The sequence below is a fragment of the Bicyclus anynana genome, chromosome 1 (assembly GCF_947172395.1).
Source record: "Bicyclus anynana chromosome 1, ilBicAnyn1.1, whole genome shotgun sequence".
Lineage (NCBI taxonomy): Eukaryota > Metazoa > Arthropoda > Insecta > Lepidoptera > Nymphalidae > Bicyclus > Bicyclus anynana.
Window position 1 is genome coordinate 9,827,499 of NC_069083.1, and position 24,050 is coordinate 9,851,548.

The 24,050-nt window shown below is 34.4% G+C and overlaps 3 protein-coding genes across 7 annotated transcripts in view; 2 read left to right on the plus strand and 1 right to left on the minus strand.

Annotated features, from left to right (window-relative positions):
* The window catches only part of LOC112046910 (sphingomyelin phosphodiesterase), a 35,359-nt gene extending 32,590 nt beyond the window's left edge, over positions 1–2,769 (plus strand). The window contains exons 11-13 of one of the 5 annotated variants that reach the window (XM_052882255.1): positions 429–620; positions 1,692–1,755; positions 2,398–2,769. In XM_052882255.1, coding sequence (XP_052738215.1) covers positions 429–620; positions 1,692–1,713 — 214 coding nt within the window. In that variant the 3' untranslated portion in view covers positions 1,714–1,755; positions 2,398–2,769. Of the gene's footprint in view, positions 1–428; positions 625–1,691; positions 1,756–2,397 lie in introns of those variants that run through there. The other 4 variants (XM_052882298.1, XM_052882223.1, XM_052882195.1 and 1 more) reach the window with 4 other exon arrangements.
* A 39-nt stretch (positions 2,770–2,808) lies between these two features.
* Positions 2,809–10,686, minus strand: LOC112046873 (uncharacterized). Its single transcript, XM_024083698.2, has 2 exons — positions 9,358–10,686; positions 2,809–8,591 (listed from the first exon to the last, which is right to left on the minus strand). The coding sequence occupies exons 1-2, from the start codon at positions 10,441–10,443 to the stop codon at positions 8,322–8,324; spliced, it is 1,356 nt and encodes a 451-aa protein (XP_023939466.2). The 5' UTR covers positions 10,444–10,686; the 3' UTR covers positions 2,809–8,321.
* Positions 10,687–11,438: 752 nt separating this feature from the next.
* Positions 11,439–23,598, plus strand: LOC112057250 (zinc finger protein 660). Its single transcript, XM_052882622.1, has 11 exons — positions 11,439–11,826; positions 12,837–13,034; positions 13,404–13,437; positions 13,650–13,878; positions 14,960–15,208; positions 16,184–16,357; positions 17,778–17,981; positions 18,967–19,137; positions 20,337–20,526; positions 21,228–21,389; positions 22,268–23,598. The coding sequence occupies exons 1-11, from the start codon at positions 11,698–11,700 to the stop codon at positions 22,328–22,330; spliced, it is 1,803 nt and encodes a 600-aa protein (XP_052738582.1). The 5' UTR covers positions 11,439–11,697; the 3' UTR covers positions 22,331–23,598.
* The last annotated feature ends 452 nt before the right edge of the window (positions 23,599–24,050 follow it).

Sequence of the window (24,050 nt, forward strand, 5' to 3'; positions counted from 1 at the left end):
TGAGTTCTTAGACCTACTTACAATTAATATTTTTCTCATCCTCAACTTTATCAAATTAAGTAGGTTTATCAAGTACTTAATAAGCTAAGGGCTGTCTGTAGGGTACGGGCTGACAACGCTCTTGTTTGATAGTAATCCAACGGGCGGAGCTCGAACCTACAACCTCTATGTGTACTGAGTCCGAGCTCAACCGTGAAGTTATTGAGGATTAAATTATTAAAATAAGACGCTGGAACTTTTATATGTTTGTATATAAGGTAGAGGCTACAGCCAGGGGCGTAGCTAGGTAACCAAGGGCCCTGGGCAATACCATCTAAACTGGTTAGGTTTTATCAAGTAAAAATATTCATCAACTTCAACATAGGAAGCTACGCCATTGGCTACAGCTCCTTATGGCGATGTCACTAAGAGCAATGTTTATGATGCAGACATTACTGGAAGAACAGTCCCCGGCGCGGCACATGCGACGGCGAGTGTCGCAAACGCCTCATCTGCGACGCGCGCTCGGGTCGCTCGCACGACCGGCGCGCGCTGTGCGTGCACATCGAGGCACGCATTGATGGTGCCGCGCCCGCGCCGCAGACCTGGCGCGCCTGGCTTTACAATGGCCTGTCCGTCTCGTGAGTTACTATCATGCGAGTTCACCCCATCCGCTTGTTTCTTGCACTGCTTTCACTCTCCATTACCCCTGTAGATACGTTATACGTAGGTAGGTTCATATAGTATGCGGCAACCTAAAGATATCGATTGTATAATGTATAGATTCGACTTGTCGACTTCCTTATTTCAGTAAGCAGGTACCATAGGTAGGTACCTATATTATGTAGGCTGCTTACAAACTAACAACTTTTTGTCATTACGAGGAGACCTACCTACAGTAAATTAATATTATACATAAAAATAGGTATAAAAAACATGTACATTCTCATACTTCCATTATATGCATGATGCTTAATTATGATCCTTAATTTAGCACTAATATTGATATGAGTATTTCGCACATAATGTAGATAGGTATATGGTTACGGTACGTCAAACGGTTACGGATATAAAGCTGCTTTTCCTTCAATGGCAGGACAATAATAATCCCACAGGCAGGATTCGAACCCATGAACGTTATAAGCTTAGGCACTTAAGCAGCGATCCAGCCCCCCTAGTCAAGTGGGACGTCGATTCGCTTACTACGATCGCTAACGCTTCGTAAATTAGAAAAATGCGAATGACACATCTTCATCACGTGACCTGACGATAGCAAATGCCATTCACATAAAAGACTAAAACCTATCCTCAGCAATAACCTATAATGATTGATGATAGATCTTAGACTTTTTATATCTTACCTACCCCCGGATCCACCTTCTTGCGTCAATCGATTCTAAAAGCGGCAGTTGCTATACGTAAGAGTACCTATAGGTAAAACTGAAATAAAGATTTGTACAGGTACTTCATTATTATTGATTACATTCATAGGCATGTTAATTACTAAAATCAGTTATTTTTGTATTAGAGAAATGGCAAAGCGAAAGTCTACACTTACCCAGCTATGCTCGCGATTTTGTGAGAATGTGGATCGGGGCACAATGCTAATTAGATAATTATTATACTAGAGTTGCGTACTTACGTAAGTAGAGTACTTTAACCTTTGCTAATGCTATAATTCTTAATCCTACTTTTTATGTTATACCTCACAGACCTAGTGTACAGCAAGTTTAAACGGTGGTGGAAATATTTTAGGTGTTGCACGGATAACTAAAGGTTGGTATTGGTTATTTGTACAAATTAGTAATAAGTGAACCATGTCTACTATTGGTTATATATTTGCTAACAATGGTAGTAAATTAAGGATGAGGCTTAGTCACCATCCACCAATGTACCACGCAAATTGTAGGACATTGTGCCTGTTATGTTGTATAACTATTAATTAATCAAAAGAAAAAAAAACATCTGGTTAGTTACAACTTTTGATAAACTACCCTTCTCCCAACTTGTATCAATAACGAGGTTATTAAAAGTTGTTACTAACCAGCTGTTTTTACTGTTGCTTAAATTATAGTTATACAACTTACAACAACAGCCACAATGTCCTACAAATGTGATACATTATCTCATTCCGACGCTCAGAAATTTTCATTTCCTGGTAACTCAGTTAGCTACCAGAATCAAGAATTTTCGTAAATAAAAAAGTTGATCGTCTCATCGAGATGAAGCTACTCACGAAAAATTAACTTGATAGTAATCAGTTGTAAAATATGTTCTACGGATCAAGGACTATAAATGTCCCCAACAATGAACCATGTTTGTAAATATTTTGGTTTAAGTTTGTTTTCTTCTCGCCACCTAAACCTCAATATCCTATATGTTATTTTTATCCTAAAATATGTTTTCCGTTTATTTCAGAATGTCGATGATAATGCAAATACCACAAGTGGCTTACCAGATACCAAAGTATGTTATGGGACTTGGTTGACACGGGACCTTGGATGCGAGCAGAGAAATTAATACTCAGCACCACCGGATTTTTCTACCAGAACAAAGATTTTTAAGTTAAACCTATTTATTTTTACAAAAAAACAAATTGCCTTAGTTATTTTTATACCAAGATTGGTACCTCCTTTTTTACTACATACTAAGTACAGGTTAGTGTTTTATTAAGTGTTGTTTCATAGGTAGGTTACCTACCAATGACTGTTTGTGTGGCCTTACAAAATATTAAAAAAAAATGTAAATATTGTTTGTAAATTGTGTAATTAAAACTTTATAATAAGGATATTATTTGTGTTTTATTTAAAGTCAATAAAAAAAAACGAATAAATTATATAAAAAAAAGTTTTATTAACATTAAAGACAGAGAGCTTCTCAAGCATTCGTAAGTTCAATTGCAATCAAGTATTTTAAAATATAACGTGTCATGTTGATGCTCATAAAAAGATACATAATCCAGGAAAATCGCGGGAATCAATCAATAAATATTTATCGAATCATTGTGATTATTAGGTAGTACATCCAGGCATGTAAGGGTCAGTGCCCCCGTCAGTAATTGTCACTTAACCAAGTCGCTTGCACTTAGCAAAGCTTCACATTTACGAGTATATCAGCATTATTCAATGTTCTACAGCGTCACAGACCGAGAGTTTTACCTCAATCGAACGATATAAAACGCTTTGTGATCATGATGATTGATGATGATTGATGATGATGCGGACAATGAATGATGTTGGAAGCAGCTTCACGCTATTTAGGCGAACGCTGTATTTGGACTTATGGACTTGGGATAGTTACGTATCCAATGGTTCGGTGAGCCCTGCTGACTCTCACATGCCTGATTGTATTTTAATTGAAATTATTTTATACGACAGAAATAATAATTACATCTTTAAAATGTCAGTTTAAAATATTATTGCATAAAAAAAGTATTTACAAATAAATAAAAATAACCATCATTGCCTTCATCAATTTGCCATGTAATGGCAAAAGCTAAAATAAAAAATGCCTAACTTATTTCAAATTGCAATATTTTAAAAACATTCTTATCAATATCATTCTTGAATAATTAAAACACAAATCAATTTGCAAATAATTGGAAACTTAAGATTTAATTCGAATAAGATTTTGTGAGAAAGAATTATTTTAAAAACTTGTCTTTTTAAAATCAAATACTTATAAGATAATACAGATAAAACACAAAACATTAATTCTAGTTAAGATCGGAATTACTGAGGTAGAGTTAAAATACCTACCATATTTATACCTCTAATCTATTTGTGATAATAATAATTGAAAATAATACGTATAAAATCATCGATTTAAATATTAATAAAAGTGGTGATAAAATTCAAGAGGCAATTAAGTACATACAGAAGTTATGAATACAAAATTATTATGCGCCAAAGTACCTACGCACGTGTACGTATTTTTATTTATTTTAAATACCACGCTATATTGTTTTACAATTACAATTTGATAAATCACTTCATGGTTGTCACAAATATCAGTTTACGGTAATTTAATGCTTTTGTTTCATGCTGTGTAATAAAAGTAATCAAGAAACACACCTAAGTAGATTTAGGTTTATGAATTCAAAACTACCTACTGCAATAATTTGCTTCGCTTTTATTATGTGTAATATTTTAAGTAGACACCGGATCATATGCATTATCAAAATGCCAAAATATGCATGCAAATATGAAATAATAAAGGGCGAAATATGCACCACCAAAAACTATTTATAATTAGAATTAACTTTTATTTAAAGATTGCTGAAATGTTTTGCAATGAGAGCAAGAGCAATATTTTTTTAAATTGAATCTTTAAATGCCAGCTGGCTGAATGGATTGTGATGGAACCTGAACTATAAAATCTTCGACTATACTACTGGATATATACTGTTTACCAACCAACAAATTAGAAATGAAGGTAGAAAATGCATGTCATTTAATATCTTATTTTTTGTATAATCATCATGATCATCATATCAGCCGATAGACTGCATCCACTGCAGGACATAGGCCTTTTGTAGGGACTTCCAAACATCACTATACTGAGCCACCTGCATCCAGCGAATCCCTGCGACTCGCTTGATGTCGTCAGTCCACCTGGTGAAGGGTCGGCCAACACTTTGCTTACTAGTGCGGGGTCGCCATTCCAGCACTTTGGGACCCCAACGTCCATCGGCTCTTCGAACTATGTGCCCCGCCCATTGCCACTTCAGCTTCGCAACTCGTTGAGCTATGTCGGTGACTGGTTCTTCTGCGGATCTCCTCATTTGATTCGATCACGCAGAGATACTCCTAACATAGCTCGTTCCATCGCCCGCTGTGTGACTCTGAGCCTTCTTATGAGAGCCATAGTTAGCGACCAATTACTGTATAAATAATATATTAAATTGTTTGTTTGTAAAACGTTCTTCAAAATACGTTAACTATATCTATTTGTACTAAGCATATTAAACGAATTTATTTTAATTAATTTAAAAACAAGGTAATATAATATATATTAGGTGTGAAATGACTAGCGATTTATGCTCTCATTTTTAATTTGTTTGTTGGTAAACAGTACACATCCAGTATGGCTGTAGTATAGGTTCTTACTTGTTTTATGACTTTAAAATTATCAGCATAAAACAATACAGCTTGTACTAGCATTTGTAGAAGAAATCACTTCGACGACATACTACTGATTTAAGCACTATCAATGAAAAAGTACTAAAATATGCAATAATGTATAAAAATAGAATTAACCGCGATGTCTAATTATAAGTTTTATGCAAAACTTAATTGATATGCAGCCGGAACAAGATAACGTGTTTTGTATTGTATAGTCCCATTACATAGGTACTTTGGGTATTTTATAATCCAAGATATAAAAATTGCCTCATAAACCTTAAAATTCTTAAAAATAACACTTTCTTGAAATCATTTCATTGTTAAACTGAATTTGAGTAAAACGATGCAAAATCGAATAAAAACTAAAACTTATTTAAATTAAAAATTACAAAAAAGTTAACTAAAATGACTTGTCTTTTCAGATTAAAGAGTAGAAGAATTGCTAAATATTATTTACATTTTTAAAATATACAACAAACACAAGAGTATTGGTCCCAAACAAGGCCTTATTTAAAGGTACTGATGAAATTAACTATGATAAAGATTACGAGTGTGTTGAAGTGATTAAGTATTTTTTTTTACTGTGAGAGTTATTTTCAAAGTCATTTCAAGTCTTGAAAAATTTATATAATAACGAAAGTGATGTATTAATGTATGCGGAATGCGGATTGTGAGTTTCAAAACTAAACAAACAAACCAGTATTCATTATACTGAATTCGTTTTTTGTTTCACAAAATATGAGAATTACTTAAAACGTAAGCATTCGCACGAGAGATTTTTTAACGAACATTAAAAAAGCGTTCAAATACAACAAATGCGTTCCCAAGTAAGTATATGTTCACACGACAGCGTTTTTAAAGCACGGTCCTTTTTTTCGAGCAGTGTTGCATTATCAATTTTGGGCGTCGGAAATAGACCTTCATTTAAATTTATACTATATTTGAACGCACTTTTAACGTCCGTTAAAAAAACTCTCGTGCGAATGAGAGCTAAATACCAATAAGTTTACTAACTATAACTGCTGACACTGAAATGGTAATGCGAAAGTCACTTTTTCCACACTTCTTGTACAGTATTCCCGCTGCTTGGTCAAGTATTGCCGTTTTAAGAACAGGTTTCAAACAACAAGATTACATGTGTAAGAAATTAATGGATACAAGTTTTTAAGTAAACCGCACGTATCACTGTTCTTAACCCTTCAAATATCTACCAAAGTTATTCAACCTACATTCCCTAATTGATCAGGATATTGACTCGCAAGTATTGCCGTTACAAAACAGGTTTTAAAATTAAAGTAGATGATACTTCTTGGGTACCAGTTTCTTTTTTGCCAATTTTATATACTACTGTTCCTATAGCTTTAGGTGTACATGGATAAATGTAAGTGTTCAGTTTATACGTGTGCGAATAAATTAAATTGACAGATCATTTGAATAATTAACAAATCGTCAATTATTCGCGGGAGACGGTTAAATAGATCGTTTGAAATAGTATGTAGGTAGCCAACCATGGCTATTTCTTTATCGAAGATTTACGCAAATTTTAAGATGAATTTCGATGATCAATGTAAATCATTTTAATAACCATTACCTTCGCCAGAGTAGAATGAAAAAGGATCTTAATATTGGAGACTAGAAAATAGTGAGAGTATTATATTTCAATGTCTTGATGCAACGAAAATTCTCATTAAAAGTATAATTACAGTTATAATATGTTCATTCATATTGTAAGATCATCTTTTCTAATATTTGAGAAATTATTTAAAAAATATATACTACACAGATAAAAAGATAAATTAACAGTTTCTCCTCAAATATTATTAAAACATATTTCAATATTGAGAATTAGACAAAGAATTTACTATTGACACGAATTTGGACACTACATATTAAAATCAAATTTAACTATAATTAATTTTATATAATTTTAAATGTTATAACCAACATTCAAAATTAAATAAAATGAATAAATTAAATAAGATATAACAATATATCTCAGATTAAAAGAATACATACATAAATTAATATTGTGTGATCAATGTGATTAATTGTAAAGAGAATTTTCAAACTGTTAAAATAAAAAATTCACAATAAATCTTAAAATATCTTAACTATGGACTTAGAATAAATACATTACAGTGATGTCACACTACTATGATGTAAATTTTAATAACCCTAATCAGTGGCTAAAGTTTAAAATATGTATTACTAAATGAGTGAGGTAAGACATTGTTGACCATTACAAGTATGTACAGTGCAAAAATGTCAAGTGTGCATTGAAGTGTTAAAACAGATGAAATATTACCTGTAATATCACAGTTGCTGTTCTTTGTACTTATTTTAAAGATTATTGTTAATTCAATTTTATGGCAAAACATTTCAAATTTTTATATAATAACTAGTTACAATTAAAATATTAAACCCATTAAATTTTGAGCCAAACTAGATACTTATTATATAAAACACAAAAACCTGCCCACCTAATGTTATTGTTTATGGCAATAAAAAATCAGTCTATTACAATATCCTACGTTTTGGGTATCCATCCTTCGAATCCTTCATGATTTTTTTTTAATAAACGCAATAAAATTCTAAAGGTAATTTATTTGATTTACAACTTTGTTTTAAATAAATCAAAAGATAACTTTCATTTATATATCTGTAATGTAACTGCTGGCAAATGAATGTATTTTCATACACCATTCAATCATATCAAAAAGCATTTGTTAATAGATCAATATAAGTGAAATTACATCATACAATCAAATCAATTATACATCAAGCCTGCTACTTACAAGAAACTACAGGCAGTATGCATTTATTATCCAGTTACTAAAGAATTAAAATGAAGATATTCTAAATTAAGCAATATTTAATTATTATACAAATTAATCTCAACCAATCAAGTAATCAATAAATAATGTACTTCAACTATAAGATAATAAACAAAGTTGTTACCTTTAGAAATCATAGTAAAATTTGTAATTAGGTAAACTAGCAGGACTAAAGTTGTTAATTCTGTCATACTATAAAATTATTTTTAATAAAAAAAATGGCACAATATCAGACATGGGGGATCCCCAATTGTATTAATCGAAAATTACTTCAAACTAATCTCTTACAAATGATTTTTTAAATCATCATATCTTTGGGTATGGAATGCAAACAAAACCTTTCATTATAAATCACTGGTATCTTTACATTTCTACAATATTAAAGTCATAGGAGTCTCCTTAAGTTTTTTCTGCTCTTCTTGGTTCCTACAGCACACACATTTTTCTTCCTCTTTGAAGGACTAGGGCCGTCGAGGTCATATTTGAAGCAATTCTTACCTGGATGTCTATCACACTTACAAAACCTGCAAAACTGGTAGGAGCAAATGGTACTAGTGCATTCCACCCATTCCTCCCCTGTAGTTTCTTCTGTAACTTTGGCAGGTTGCTGACATCGGACACAGGATAGTTGCTTGCGTAAATCCAATGAGGCAGCCTATAAGAAAAAACACATTTAATTGAATTGGATGTTAATCGTATTGAGGTCCTGAAATCAGAACAATAATTTTGAAAATGTAGTAATGAATTTAAATGTATAATTTAATTAGTGATTTTCTAGCAATGACTCATTAAATGTAGGCATCCACAGATCCCATCTTACAAATTGGATGCATCGCATCAAACAGATTTTAGTATTGTTTGTATACAAGTGCAAAGAGAGTCATATCAGTGCATACACAAGTGTGTATCTGCAATGTATGGATTTCTACCATAAATTATTAATCTGTTTGATTCAATATGTACGATGCGGATCTGTCAATCATGTGTATCTTTTTGGTCTTTCCTTCATTTCTGAAGGTTGTGGTCCTGGCACGATCCCAAGCTCCTATGGGTCCACATTTTCCATCTGCTGTGGACCCCATCATAACAGACAATTTCAAAAACTTACTATAATAAGTACAGGAATTCACTGGAAGAGGGTAGCTTGGAATTGAACAAATAAGAAAAAGCTGGAGTCCTATGCTAAGAAGCATTTTGAACTACAAGATTTCATATAAAAAACCTCACAACATACTCAAACATGTGAAACTTTTAAATACATAATAAAGAGCTTTATGTTATTTATAATTTTCATACTGCATTTTTTTTCATCCTGATGTAATGTGTACATACATAATACATCATGATATAAACTTAAAACAAACAAATATTTTTTAATCATATTAATTACAATACTAATCAATGTTTTTTACAAAACCTACCTTAGTAAACCTTTTAAACCTAATGGTTTTAGGTGTTCCTGGCGGACTAATAGGAGTGCTTATAGACTTAACTAAAGAATTGTGATTATTCAGTACATTGTGAATTTCCATTAAAGGTCTTATCTGATTTGCATCAGTGCTTTTGGGAGTTGTTGTTTTATTTTCCTGATTATCCCTAACATCCTTGAGGTAGTGTAAATACTCCTGTTTCTTTGCCTTTGCCTTACTGACGTCTTCCCAAACTCTTTGCCATACAGGACTCACAAGAGTGAACCTATATATATCTTCATTTGACAAATAATCAAAAATTTTCATTACAGGCGGCAAAACATGTGCTTCTTGGTACAACATCTTAATAATATCTATTTTCTGATTAGGTCTAAACTTATATGCTTTAATAGCATTATTTTGAGATTTGACAGGCTTGATAACTGGCTGTAACGCTTGTGTATCACATGAGAGTGAGTGCATAGCAAAGTTAAGTTTCTTTGCCGGTTTTCTTGGGTTTAGAGGACTAATTATTTTGCAATTACTTCTGCATACTTTCTTAATGGGCGTCGTTGGATATGGTGTGTGCGTGTGATCATTTCTTGAGCATAAATCTCCTGTTAGACGATCAGCTGAATCTAAACTTAGAGAGGAATATGTTGCATTGAACTTTTTATCACTAAATCTTAGCTTACAGAGTCCTCCTGCTATGATACTAGTTGGAGTAGGAATAGTGCCATAGTTAATGTTGTCTCTATTTTCTGGCTCTCCATTGTATGAGCGTTTGACGCCTCTACGGTTTTGTGGTGATTCAGAGTAACTTTCCTTTGACCTGATAATTCCTGTACTAAATTGTAATGTTGGTCGAAAGTTGACATCGGATTGGATATCGTAACAACCTACTTGAAACTGTCCCGTAAAGCCAATTTGGCTTTTAAATATTGTCGGGTTGAAGTTTTCACTCCGTATCTCCGAACACTCCAGGGATTCCGGTGTATATGAAGTATGATATCCGCTGTCTTCAGTCTTCCAGTAGGCGACATTATCGTAAGTAAGCCCTGGCGTTACAGGTTCCATGTATTCAGAGTGAATATCCATATCGTTTCGTGGACAATTGGAATTCAAGGTTTGGAAAGTTATACAAAACTTTTATATCACATTCTTCATGGCTACGCTTACGGACATTTCAAACTTCTTTTTACTGCACACAAGATTGAGTGTAACAATGTTATAGTAGCAGTTTATTGCAAATTGAAGTAAATTTATTTACGTTACACTTTGTAAAACATCAACTGAACTTGAAGGTGAAGCTTTTTTTTCAATTTTCATATCTATTGTCATTGTCATTTGTCTATATCCTCTTTGGTAACTCCTTTTAAAAAAGACATAATAATCTGTGACATTCTCTGCTTATAAATAAAAGCTTCGCTTTCTCAGACCAATTATAGAAGGACCTGCATCACACTCATAGTCACGAACAAAATTGTCAGTCATTTTCTGAGGAAAACGAGCTTAGATTTTGTGTATATCTCAAACTAAACTAGAAGTTTTTTCCCGTTTTTTACACAATTCAATTACACATAAAGGTATTTTTACGGAGCTCTGTAACCGACGAACACGATCACAACTATTTAACATCGATTCTATAGAGACAGTTTTTATAATCGCATTAGATCGTTGATCATATACTTTGACAGAAAAGTAACGTCTAGCGAGGCAGGTCCTATATTTTAATTAATTGGTCTGAGTTCGCTTTCCACTATTATCTTAGACCATTAATAACTTACTAATGGTCTAAGACTATTATTGATCAGTGGCGTTTACTTGCGCGCAAGAATTTTGTAAACAATAGGTCCATGCTTGGGCGTTTATCTGCATTTAATTATAAATTATACTTTATATTCTAAATTATGGTGAAACTCATGAAAAAAAAACAAACGTCATGGTACATATTGAAGGATCAAGACGGATCTAGAATTCAAAGCCGAAAAACCAGTTTAAAAAAATCTGTTTTGAATATAATCTGTGCGGTGGGTGGATCTGTCACAAATTATTAAATATTCTGTGTTCCACTAATCTGTGGTTGTGAATCAAGTATTAGTGTTCCGTGTTGTGAATATGGATAAAATCTTCATTTGTCGTCTGTGAATAAAATAAAAAATGCCAAAGAAGCTCATTGTGCACTTGGCTTGTTTATTAAAATTTTAAATATTTAATTGAAATCTGTGTAAAATTCTATTTAGTGAAACGAAATGGGGAATCATCAGTTTATTATCCTACACAGTTAAAGATACAGTTACTTAATACATTTCTTTCAGATAAAAGTATCATGAATTTTAACTGCTGTGATAAATGAAAATGGCTCAGAATATAAGGGATTTGTGTCGACTCTGTGCTAAAGGCGAAGGGTTCACCAAAGATATAATAGATGAAAGAAATCAGCATATTCTTAAAATGATACAGGAGTATATACATATATCTGTAAGTATTTTAATGTATGGTGTGTGTATGGTGCACTTATGTCCATTAATGTTATTTTATTAAAGATACAATATCTATTTTGCATTAAGACTTATGCCTATAGAAAACCTGTAGTAACTATTGTCTAATTATTGTGCATTTGGTAACAAATACTTATACACTAAGTTAGCTTGACTTTACTCCTATATGAGACCTAAAGATTAAGTCAAATAGGGAAAATTGTGTAAGTATTTAAGTTTAACGCAAGGTTTAATCTTCAAGTCGCATACCACCAGCTTTACTTTTCACACGAAATTGGGATTGCAATAAATACTTTATCAATGTTTATAAATCACTTTTTCAGTAGCATGTACTTGATCATACAATTTAAGTTGCTTGCAATGATAACTACTGTCAAATTATGAAAATGTATTAATGGGACAAGATAAGAGAAGTAGAACACAGACCTGCATACACATGTCTGCCAGTAGGCCCAAGACCATGTCATAATTATCTTGGTCATGAAAAAAAAACTAAAGTGTTTTTCAGATAGCATGGGTACGGTGACAGTTACCTTATGACGTTCATAATACATACTATTATCGTGAATCGTGGCAAACTTTAAGAGTGAAATGAACTGTCACTGTGCCCATGTTATCAGGAAAACACTATTATAGCACCCAAATGAATTTATAGCCTCAATAGCTCAACGGTAAGAGTGGTCGGACTCATCAGCGAGGGGTGGTGGTTTGATCCCCGCCCCGTTGGTCTATTGTCGTACCCACTCCTAATACAGCATTTCCCGACTAGTTGGAGGGGAATGGGAATATTGGTCATATTTAAAAATATGGCAAATATTCTTTTTTTAAAAAAAAAAAAATATTTCTTCCAGTTTTAGTTACATTGGAATGAAAGAAAGAGCTTAATTTTAATTATTAAAATTAATATTTCAAATTTACTTTACAAGATATATCATTGATGTATACTAGTCCTACTGATGTGTTTATTAAACCAATTTATTTTGATTTCAGGTAAACGATAGTGATGATTTACCTACTAAAGTGTGTTTGAATTGTGAAGAGAAAATGGTGTCATTTGAGATGTTTGTGTTGGAATGTCTGAAAGTGCAAGATACATTGAAGAAAATGTGTTTGGAAGCCTGCACAAATTGCCCACTTAAATATGAGCCAGACATCATAGAATTCTCACTTCCACCAATAAAGTCTGAGGTAACCCGATGTGATATACTAACGTTTTGTGTTTATATTCCTTTTCTGTTGGTCAAATGGTCAATTGTCGAAAGTTCGTTCTTGATCAGGTACAAACACCAGAACACACAACCTGTAAAATAAATTGTTGTACAGCTGTTAATAAAAATAAGATTATTAATTTATTAAATTAAATGCTTCATATGTTGTGACATTAAATTCTAGGTAATTTATTGGATGGATCTAACTTTTGACACTTAAGTTGTGCGTTAAAATAATGCATTAGTATTTTAAATCACTTAACTTTGATGTGTGACCTCCTAAGCTATAAATTGGTGATATCAGTTAACTTTTAAATAAAATAAATTATTATAAGAATTTCATTTGCAGGTTAAAGTGGAAATGATGCCAGAAGAGTTAGCGAGTGAGTATCAACAAATAATTGACTATAATTTGACCTTTCTTAGCTTATTTGAAAGTTTAATTCCTTGTTCACAATGGTTCAATTAATTAGGAATATACAAGACTAGCTGTGGCCTGTGGGTTAACCCATGTATCTTGTTACAAAATCCAATATTTATGTATTTTAGAAGCAACCATATTCTATATGTTGACTTTAAAAGATTTGTTTTGTAGATGTTATAAACAATGATGCAACATATGAAGATGATTTTGATGTTGATGACTTTAGCGCCAGTGATGTTAAACAAGACAGCGATGGTGATCTGAGTGATGCTGTGACATTGGCAACACTTAAAAAAACAAAACAAAAGAAGACCAAAAGAAAGCAAATAAGTGAAGAAGAAAAGATTGAATTTAAGAACATACTCAAAAAATCTAACTTGAATGTTAAAGACTTTGTCAAGTAAGTTAAATGATATAATACTATTGCTTGGCAAATTCGTTCGTAACACTCCTAATGGTCCGCGCGGGCCGGGGGGCATGTAGCGATGAATGAAAAACCCACGACTGATGCACCTCACTTCCCCGCACGCACGATTTCACACCCGAGCAGTCTTACCCCCCATCGCCCGCATATCATGAGTGTGTCATTAACAAACTTGCCAGACTTGACAGACACATTATGTACTACAATTTTTTTAATTGTTTTTCTGACACTAATTGTCTGATTTTTACTTTATTTTGATTTTGTTAGTAAATATTGGTTTATTTTTTTTTTTGTTCTGTTGTTTTCATACGATCAGTCTACAGACTATAAGCAGAGGTGTATGTTTAATAAATAATAAGATAAAAATAGATGGTCTGATGACATTAATAAGTTAGTGAGGAGTGGCAGGATGCAGAAGGCGGAGGATCGTGAGTGGTGGCGCGCTCTCAGAAAGGAAAATGTCCAGCAGTGGATATAGCCTGTATCCCAGGCTAATGATGAGTAATTAGTCTGTTTACATAAAAGCAGGCTGCTTAACTGCTAACATAATTATTGTTAACATATAGTTATAGTTCATCTGCTTGCTTATTGGCCTATAAGTATATGTTATGTTTGTTACCTCATAACTTGGTCATTTGTTTACCAATTTTAAAAATACTTTGTTTTGTTTGGAAGAGTATACTTCCAGATTGGTCCCATTTAACTTTTACGAAAATCGGTTTAGCATTTTTGTGTTAAAATATCTAAATAACTGAAAAAAGTGAACAAAATTGCCCATACTGTGATGTTTACGGTCACTATGCAAGGACCACCCTAAAACCAGAAAAATAAAATCTTTTTCCCAAAAAAATTTAAAAGACTTTAAAGATCAAAGCTCTATACAGTGAAAAATAACATTGTACCTACGAGTATCTTTCTTTTGTTCGGTTTCCAGCACGGCAGTGCCAAAAAATTATAATAAACTTTAAGATCATATTTGGCGTAGCAAAACATACGCGTCAAATTGAGAACCTCCTCCTTTTTTTGAAGTTGGTTAATTTTTTTTTTAATATTGTAGACTAGAATGTAATATGTGTGAAGAAGCGATGTCAACGTGGAGCGCTCTGCGAGTCCATTACGCTAAAGTACACAAAAGCAAGCCGATGGTGTTCTGTCTGTGCGGCTTCATTGTCAGATCGAAAAGTGTTCTTTACAAACATGTTTCCGATCACCGGATAGAAAGCCGCAAACTTAAAAAGGATGATGATGATGCTGAAAAAACTGAGGAGTCCCAATATTCAAGTTTAAATGTCAACGATTTTGTTAAGTATGTGACACCCGTTTCTTATATTTTAAAATAAACATATAGTTAACTAGCAGATGCCTTGCGGTTTCAACCATTTAATGTTCCCGTTGGGGCATTGCAATAAAATACAGCCTATGTTGTATGTTGGATTTTAGTGGTGAAAGATAATTTTAAAACGGTCCAATAATTTCAGAACCTATTTAATGCATACAACCAAGTCTTTCCTTTTACTAATTATTATTAATTAATATAAATATATTTTTAGAGAATTCATAAAAATATGCTAAATAAAAAAATGTTGACAGTGACTAACTTGTAGTTCCAGTATTCGCTCCTATCTCGTGATGAGAAATTGCCCTCTTTTCGCCTCAAAGCAATGAGAAAGATATTTCCGGTTGTGCTGCTATTGGTTGCCCTTTGTCTATTTCTTCGAAGCCTCCCACCAGCCAGACCTGAACCAATAAGAAAACAGCCGGGGATCGAACTTAGGACCTCCGACTTGTAAATCCACCGGACATACCATTGCGCCACGGAGACTGTCTTTATGATATACATCGATTGCTAGGCGTAGCTAGCCAGGGTCTATTATATCTGGCTTTCCGATTTTAATCATACTGTGTAAAAACGTGGCTGACAAACCTTTTTATACAATGATAATTTTATACTATAGTTAGGTTACGTCAATACAAAATCACCGCAAAAAGTTATCCGAAGAATAGGCTACAAAACTGAGCGCACACATGCACAATTTTGAATTTAATACCAATATTTATTTATGTATATATAGTTTTAACACTTCCTGAACACACAACTTGACATTGTAGACGATATTTAGGTATTATTTGTTTAAATAACGTTCGTTGTTGTAAACAACGTAACATTGAGATGTGGAGATTTCCTCTTTTGATCGCGACGTTTTTCATGATTTAGTAACACATCTAGCAGTATTTGACATCATTGTTTTTATATATCAAATAATAATTTACATTTTTCCAGCTTCACATGCTCATTGTGTCAGAAGGAATGCAAAAGCTGGTACAGTCTGAAGGCTCACTGCGAAGGCAAGCACAACACGACGCCGGTGGTGCGCTGCAGCTGCGGCATTACGTTGAAATCTAAATCCGTTCTGTACAAACATGTTCAAGATCACAAAAATCCCAATGTTATTTGGTTAGTGTGAATTCTCTGTAATAAATAACGTACAATAAATATCCTGGTAAATTAACATCACTTTAGTCTTTGAGCCCACGAAAATTTAGTTAATCACAGTCTTGGATTAGCCTATAAGCTATTTAATAAATGCTTAAGGCTAAGTGATAGCCCAGTGGATATGACCTCTGCCTCCGATTTCGGAGGGTGTGGGTTTGAATCCGGTCCGGTGCATGCACCTCCAACTTTTCAGTTGTGTGGATTTTAAGAAATTAAATATCACGTGTCTCAATCGGTGAAGGAAAACATCGTGAGGAAACCTGCATACCAGAGAATTTCTTAATTCTCTGCGTTTGTGCAGTCTGCCAATCCGCATTGGGCCAGCGTGGTGGACTATTGGCCTAACCCCTCTCATTCTGAGAGGAGACTCGAGCTCAGCAGTGAGCCGTATATAGGTTGATAATGAGTAAGGCTAAGTGGGTACCAAAGATCGAAAAAAAACCAGAGCATGAAAGTTAAAAGCAATTGCAAAATCTGACCGTTTTTAATTAATGTTGATAGATACATATTCTAACTATGGTACATTCCTACTACCACATATTTTGATTAATTCTTTGTAGTTTACTAAGGATGGGGGTAAGATTGCTGGGTATCAAATTACCTTAATCCGGCACTGGTTATTCATACTGCCCAAACTTTGATACGTGATATTCATGGCGGGTTAAAAAAAATCATGAACATATTGAACTATGGTGGTGCTTTTTGCGAAATATATATAGATACTTTAAATAAAGAGGTAAGCTTGACAAACTATTTTTAGATGGGAATATTTGTTGTGAAGAGGGCTTGGAAGGAAATCGTCTCACCATCATGGTTTACTATGTTAAAATTTTGAATGACTCGCCATGTATATCACATACTCAAAGTCTGAGTATTATGGTCATTAGTATGTTTGTGTGCCGAAGGTCCATTAGGTATGATACACGAAATGATTTACTTGCTAATTTTAAACATGCACAACTAAATGTCATTATCAAATGATCACAGTCGGGCTCAGGTATTTTCTTTTTATTCTTTACAAGTTAGCCTTTGACTACAATCTGACCTGATGGTAAGTGATGATGCAATCTAAGACGGAAACGGGCTAACTTGTTAGGAGTAGGATGAAAATCCACACCCCTTTCGGCTTCTACACGACATCGAACTGGAACGCAAAATCTTTGCCGGTAGGGTGGTAACTAGACAGGTGCCGAAACCTCCCACCAGCCATACCTAGACCAATTAAGAAAACCTTTATCGATCGAATCCAGGACCTCCTTCTTATAAATCCACCGCTGCGCCACGGAGGCCGTTTTATGCTTGAGCGACTACCGTTCAACCTATTTTTTTTATAAGAGACTTCAAAAAAGGAGGAACACTCCTAATGTATGTGTTTTTTTAGTTGCGATAAATGCCCGCGGATAACTAAAACAGAGGCAGCTATGAATAAACACAAAATGCGGCACGTGCCGAAGTCCGAGAGAAAATTCTGTTGTGGCTCCTGCGACAAAGTGTTTAATTCTAAGGACACGCTGAAATCCCACGAAAGATCACACATACCTATTGAGCAACGAAAAATATACCGATGTGAAATATGCGATCTCAAGTAAGTAAAAAAACTGTAATTATTTTTAGGTGACTGTAGAGTCTAAGTCCTCATTAGAATTTCATAGGAAAACATATTTTACTTTCAGTATAATTTGTGCTATTTTTATGATTTGTTGAGAAAATCTTGATCTCATATCGATTTTTTCCAATCTCTTGGCGAAGTTAAGGGACAAAACTGTATGAGAGTCCTTTTAGCGATCTTTGAGATTATAACCTTTATGCCTACAACTGACTGATACGGAGCTGCTACGTATCGGTATTCTTTGTATGAATGTCCATACTTCAAGTCACACTTATTAGATACGTAACGAAAACGCGTCGCCTACGGACAAGCTACAGCGCTTCGTACGATATGTAGCCGCTAGCCGCTCCGTGTTCGCGCCCATAGATGAGTTTTGAGCTCAGACCAATTATAGAGGGACCAGTATTGCACCCAAATTCACAAACAAAATTATCTATAATTTTCTGAGGAAAACGAGCTTTGTTTGGAATATATCTTATACTAAACTATTATTAATATATCTTCTATTATACTAAAATTCAAAAGGTATTAAACGGAGCACTTTAACCTACGAACACGATTATAACTAGGAAACATCGTTACTATAGAGACAGTTTTTATAATCGCAATATGCTTCAGTTATTCTTTAGAGAGACAAGTTTGACCGGTAGAGATATCAAACTTAATAATAATAATTTGAATCTTAATATGTATAGGGTAGGGGTATCTTCCTACTTCCATACTATATTTAAAATAACCGATAAACAATAAAAATCGGTTACTTTTATCGGTAAATTACTTCACTATTTACCAGACATAAAAACGGACAACACATGAAACTTCAAGTTTGTCTCCGAGATATAAAACATACATATGATTATTGATCATATACTTTGAGAGAAAAGTAACAAAAAGGTCCTATACAATAGTTGGTCTGAGGTTTTGACCGAGTGAAGACTGAGCGTTGGATGCACGTTGGCAGGTTCACGACGCGCTCGTCGGCCGCGTCGCACAAGCGCGTGGTGCACGAGAAGATCAAGAGCTACGTGTGCGACCTGTGCGGCTACGCGTGCGGCACCAACGGCGAGCTGCGCCAGCACCGCGCCATCCACAGCGAGGACAAGCCCTTCGTGTGCAGCACCTGCTCCAAGCCGTGAGATTTACTTTAACTCAAAGATTACACTGTATTATTGGAAATAGAAATATCTTGTCGAATATTGGAGTCGCAGGGATTCGCTGGATGCAGGTGGCTCAGTATCGTGATATTTGGAAGTCCCTACAGAAGGCCTATGTCCTGCAGTGGACGTCCATCGGCTGATATGATGATGATGATGATGATTGGAAATAGATAGGCTACTCTAACTTTTTTCGGAACGCCTGTGATAGCGCCATCTAGTAACTAGCTACGGTATTTTTAGTATAGTATGTATTATGTTATAAAAATAATAATGCATATTTTTTGTAAAGGAGAGAGATTTTTGATTTTGTAATAGTTGAAGAAACCAATTGAGAAAGACAAAAAGCTTTCCATTGTTATCCTGGGCTCGAACTCATCGAGTCGGTAACTTTAGAAATACAAACACATTCTTCCTATTACGTGTCAAAATTATAAGGATGAATAATTCATTTTTTTACTTACACGTATTAAATCTCTAAAAACATTATAATACATACACCACTTAAGTAATTGAATTTACTATCTTGGAATCCCAAATCTAGGATGTAGATGGCGCTGCTTCATAAAAATTTCACGTTCTTCTAAGTACGCATGGCATGCTATATCTTCAAGTTTGTGTGAAAGTGGGTGTGTAAGTTTGTATGTTTGTTCCTCCTTTGTGCTGTGATAGTTGAAGTTGAAAAGACCAACACGACCTGCGAGAGGCTATAGACTTGAGGTGAAAATTCGATTATTGCGATATTGGTATCAAATTCAAGGGCTCAAGAGCTTCAGCTCAAAAGAACCTACAATTACAAAAAGTTATTTATTTATACGCGAGGCGGATGACTAGAATACGCGAGGCGGATGACTAGAGGTGCGAGCAGGTTAGGCAGTCGGGTTTTTTTTATTCTTTTAATTATTACCTTGTTTGTAACAGGTTTCAAAAAGGGAGGAACACTACTTATGTATGTGTGTGTGTTTTTTTAGTTGCGATAAAACTGAGGTATCTGTGACAAACACAAAATGCGGCGCGTGCCGAAATCCGAGAACTGAAGGGATTTGGCTGAATTGAATGAATGAATTTTGGAATGAAAATAGATTTTATCTTATACCGGATAAATCCATGGATCACGCGGGATTCGTGTAAAACTGCTAGTACTAAAATATAAATTAACAGTTGTGATTGTTTATAGGTTCAAAACATATTCGAACCTGAAGACACACATGGACACGCACGAGGACACGTCGTACGTGTGCTTCGTGTGCAGCCGCGTGCTCAACAGCCGCCGCACGCTGCGCAAGCACCTGCTGGTGCACGAGGAGAAGTGCCGCCACGTGTGCTCCTACTGCAACAAGGCCTTCAAGCGCAGGCAGACGCTCAAGGTAACACTTGTGACTGTGTTTGTAAATATGGAAAACATGTAAAGTATGTGCGCACTTCAGTCACTCCAACATCAGAGAGAAAACAAAAATAATGGAATCCCTAACTTTCGCACTTATAGCCAAATGGAAATGTCGCTCAATTCACAAATGACCACTGGACTAAACTTAAACGATCACGAGACAGGCAGACCACGTTATCGGTGTGTCGACGATATAACGAATTTCACCAGCAAAAAAGGCTACTGAAGTCAAAAGACTGATCAAAACGGCAGCATCTGGAGGAGGCCTTCACCGCAAAGCGTTCTTGTTTTTAACAAAAGAAAAAAGTGTGTATCAGCTCCAACGCACGAATGGAGTTTACTCTTTCGATCGACTGTTTAAATAGGTGTATGTTGCCCCGCAGCATAAACTATGTACAATACTACCCCTTAAAATGAAAGGTGCGCAACCGAGGAGCAGCAGGCCGCGGCATGCGCGCCCGCCAACAGCGTGCATGCTGTTGGCGGCAGCGCACGGTGAAAGGTGCACAAAACGTAACGCTGTCATTCGTTCATCGAATTTTACTGCCCATATTTTTACACACCGGGGGCTATATTATGAAAAATCGATTCATAAAGAGTAAACTCCAAAAAAATACTATTGTTAACTATTAAGAAAAAAAGAAGAAAAAAAGGTTTTTTAAATTTTATTAATGTGTGTAGGTGCACATGTACACGCACACGGGCGACAAGCCGCTGACATGCAAGTGGTGCGACGAGCGCTTCTCGTACGCGTCCACGCTGCGCTCGCACCGCCTGCGCTGCCACCCCGACAAGATGGCGGTGCAGTACTCCGGCTACAACACGCACGTCGTCATGCAAGAGGTGAGCTTCATACACACAAACATTGTCACTTACAGTACTTATAATTACTTTCTCCTAAAAGATTTTATGACCGGTATTTCTTCGAATTTCTTCGAAGTAAAACTTCTATAAGCACGCTACAGCAGGTTAATCGAAATGACATATCGTTAAGTATTAAAAGCGCCATCTGTTGTAACACTTCTAAACTGTGCTGCTGGAACACAACCTCAGACCAATTATTGTATAGGACCTGCCAAGACGTTACTTGTATGTCAAAGTATATGATCAACGATCTATTGCGGTTATAAAAGCTGTCTCTACAGGATGCTGGGGAGTATTTCCCATAACTCTGGGGTTATATTCTTTACCGAAAAATAATAAAAAATGTGTTCTAAAATTATAATGTCGAGGAAAATAATATTTCTTTTTTGTATAGATCCTAAAATGTGTCCCTTATACGCATCCTTATAATTATGACGTAGACAAGTTTTACTTATTTTTAAATGCCAGGATAGATAGAGGCATGTGTTACTTAACTTAGAAAGTTTTTATATTTTAGTTAAAAAATATTAGTTATGTAGTTCGGCTCCTATAAGTATACTCGTCAACACCTTCAAGTTATGGGAAATTTCAAGCTCGTTTTCCTCAAAAAGAACAATAAATTTGGATGGAAGGGTTGGATAAGAATCGGTCAAACCGTTTCGGAGGAGTATGGGAACGAACATAATATTGTGACATGAGAATTTTATATAATAGATATTATGTTGTTTTCAAGTTTTTTCCCATTACGAGTACATGTTGTTTATGTACAAATTACAAAATATTAAATTAGAATAACCTAAAATTTAAATTTTACATTGAATAAAAATATTATTATTAAAATTTTTCATTTTTTACAGGGATATATCAAGAATGACTTGCCGTTAAACATTGCGAAAACCGACGTAGATGCTATTCAATAATTAATGTTTATACATTAAATAATAATAATAAAATCATCACATTCATTAGTTATTTATATGTTAGGGTCAATTTGAAATCGGTGGCAGAAAAAGTTGGCCGCGATCTTTTGTGTATTATTTCAGGATTTTAGGTGATTGAAATTAAATTGAGGTGAAAATTAAACTACTCTGTGTACATTTATTCATAGTTAAAAAACAAATATTTTTTTGGGTAACTTTTCTTTGAAATCAACATTACTTATGCAATTATTTACATGAGAGCTAAACACATGGAATCACAGTTCTTAAGTACTAATTATAATGTAAACGAAATATACTCTGTTACTTTTTATGTTTTAAGAAAACTATTTTTCTTTATATATATTTCAATTCAATTATATATTATTACATACCGATAATTCTATGTAATAATCTAAATAGTATTACACATAGATACATATAATATTACACATAGAAAATATCAGTTTTGCATGAAATTTCAAAATTTGTTCTTATACAACGTGTCCCAAAATTCAACGATAAGCGGGCGCCAAAAGATTGACCTGCTCATGAGCACTTAAGGAAAAATAATAAAAAAAATATACCTAAATTTTTTTTTTAGTTACAAAATAAATTTTAAAATTCTTTGAAAATTTACACCTTGTATGATATTTTGAACTACCGCAGCTACAATTTCTTAAATATGCTTAAGATTTTTTTTGTATCGGAACCTAAGTAGTACTACTATTCACCACAACTCTTAAAAACACCACAATGCCCGCAGTTTTTACACAAAAAAATATCAAAATATTTTTTTTCCCTCAAATTTTTAAAGATTTTTACTTTCAGTCTACTTTGACTCATGGTCTTGCAAAAAAAAGTATGAACACCGCTATGGCAAGTTATTTTCAAAGTTGACGCAACTAATCAAGATTTCAAAATAGTATAATACCCTAAGATAACTAGTCGCAAAAAAAAAATATGCGTACCATTTGTAAACAAGAACTAAATTTCTAAAATGTTTTTGCTCCTAGAAATCACTTTTACTTTATGCACAAAATGATGTGAGTCATACGTTGCAATTTCCTAGAATTTTAATGGAACGAACGATAACATTTAAAAATAAGAGAGAGAGAGAGAGAGAAAGATAGCGATAAGTATACGTTAGAGAGGGATAGACAGATGTTCTTTGTTGAATGACAATGATGCAGGTAAAGAAAATCCTGTTCCCAGCAAGTCAGTACGCTCTGCTCCTTTGTTTACTGCGCAACTTTCCGTATTCAATTGACGTGGCTCTCGTACTAACGACTTTTGGCTTTGCATTTTGGACTGGACTTAAGTGATCTGCAAACTGAACTGACCTGGCATTATTTTGGACTGTGCCTGTGTTTTGTGAATTGGACTTTTGGTGTATTTTGGACTGTTTAGCGTTATCATGCCGCAACCATACACGCCGATGGAATACGCTAACATGCATCTCATTTATGGAGAATGTCGGTGCAATGCTAACGCTGCTAGCAGATTGTATCGAGAAAGGTACCCAAACGCTCAAAGATATCCAGATTATCGGGTATTTATGAATGTGCATCAAGCGTTTTCGGAGGGTCGTTTGCCGTCAGCTAGAAGAAACGCTGGAAGACCTAGATCGGAATGCGATGAAGAAGTTCTCAATGAAATAAACATTGATTCAACTACCTCAGTGCGTGCCATAGAAGCAGCTACGGGAATCCCAAAAAGTTCA

What these genes read in the sequence shown, in the direction of transcription:
- LOC112046873 (XM_024083698.2), bottom strand. Translation starts at nt 10,443, where the DNA reads ATGGATATTCACTCTGAATACATGGAACCTGTAACGCCAGGGCTTACT. An exon ending in GGTTTAAAAGGTTTACTAAG is followed by an intron (nt 8,592 to 9,357) that starts GTAGGTTTTGTA and finishes TTTTTCTTATAG; the next exon opens with GCTGCCTCATTGGATTTACG.
- LOC112057250 (XM_052882622.1), top strand. Translation starts at nt 11,698, where the DNA reads ATGAAAATGGCTCAGAATATAAGGGATTTGTGTCGACTCTGTGCTAAA. An exon ending in AGGAGTATATACATATATCT is followed by an intron (nt 11,827 to 12,836) that starts GTAAGTATTTTA and finishes TTTTGATTTCAG; the next exon opens with GTAAACGATAGTGATGATTT. An exon ending in TGCAGCACCTGCTCCAAGCC is followed by an intron (nt 19,138 to 20,336) that starts GTGAGATTTACT and finishes GATTGTTTATAG; the next exon opens with GTTCAAAACATATTCGAACC.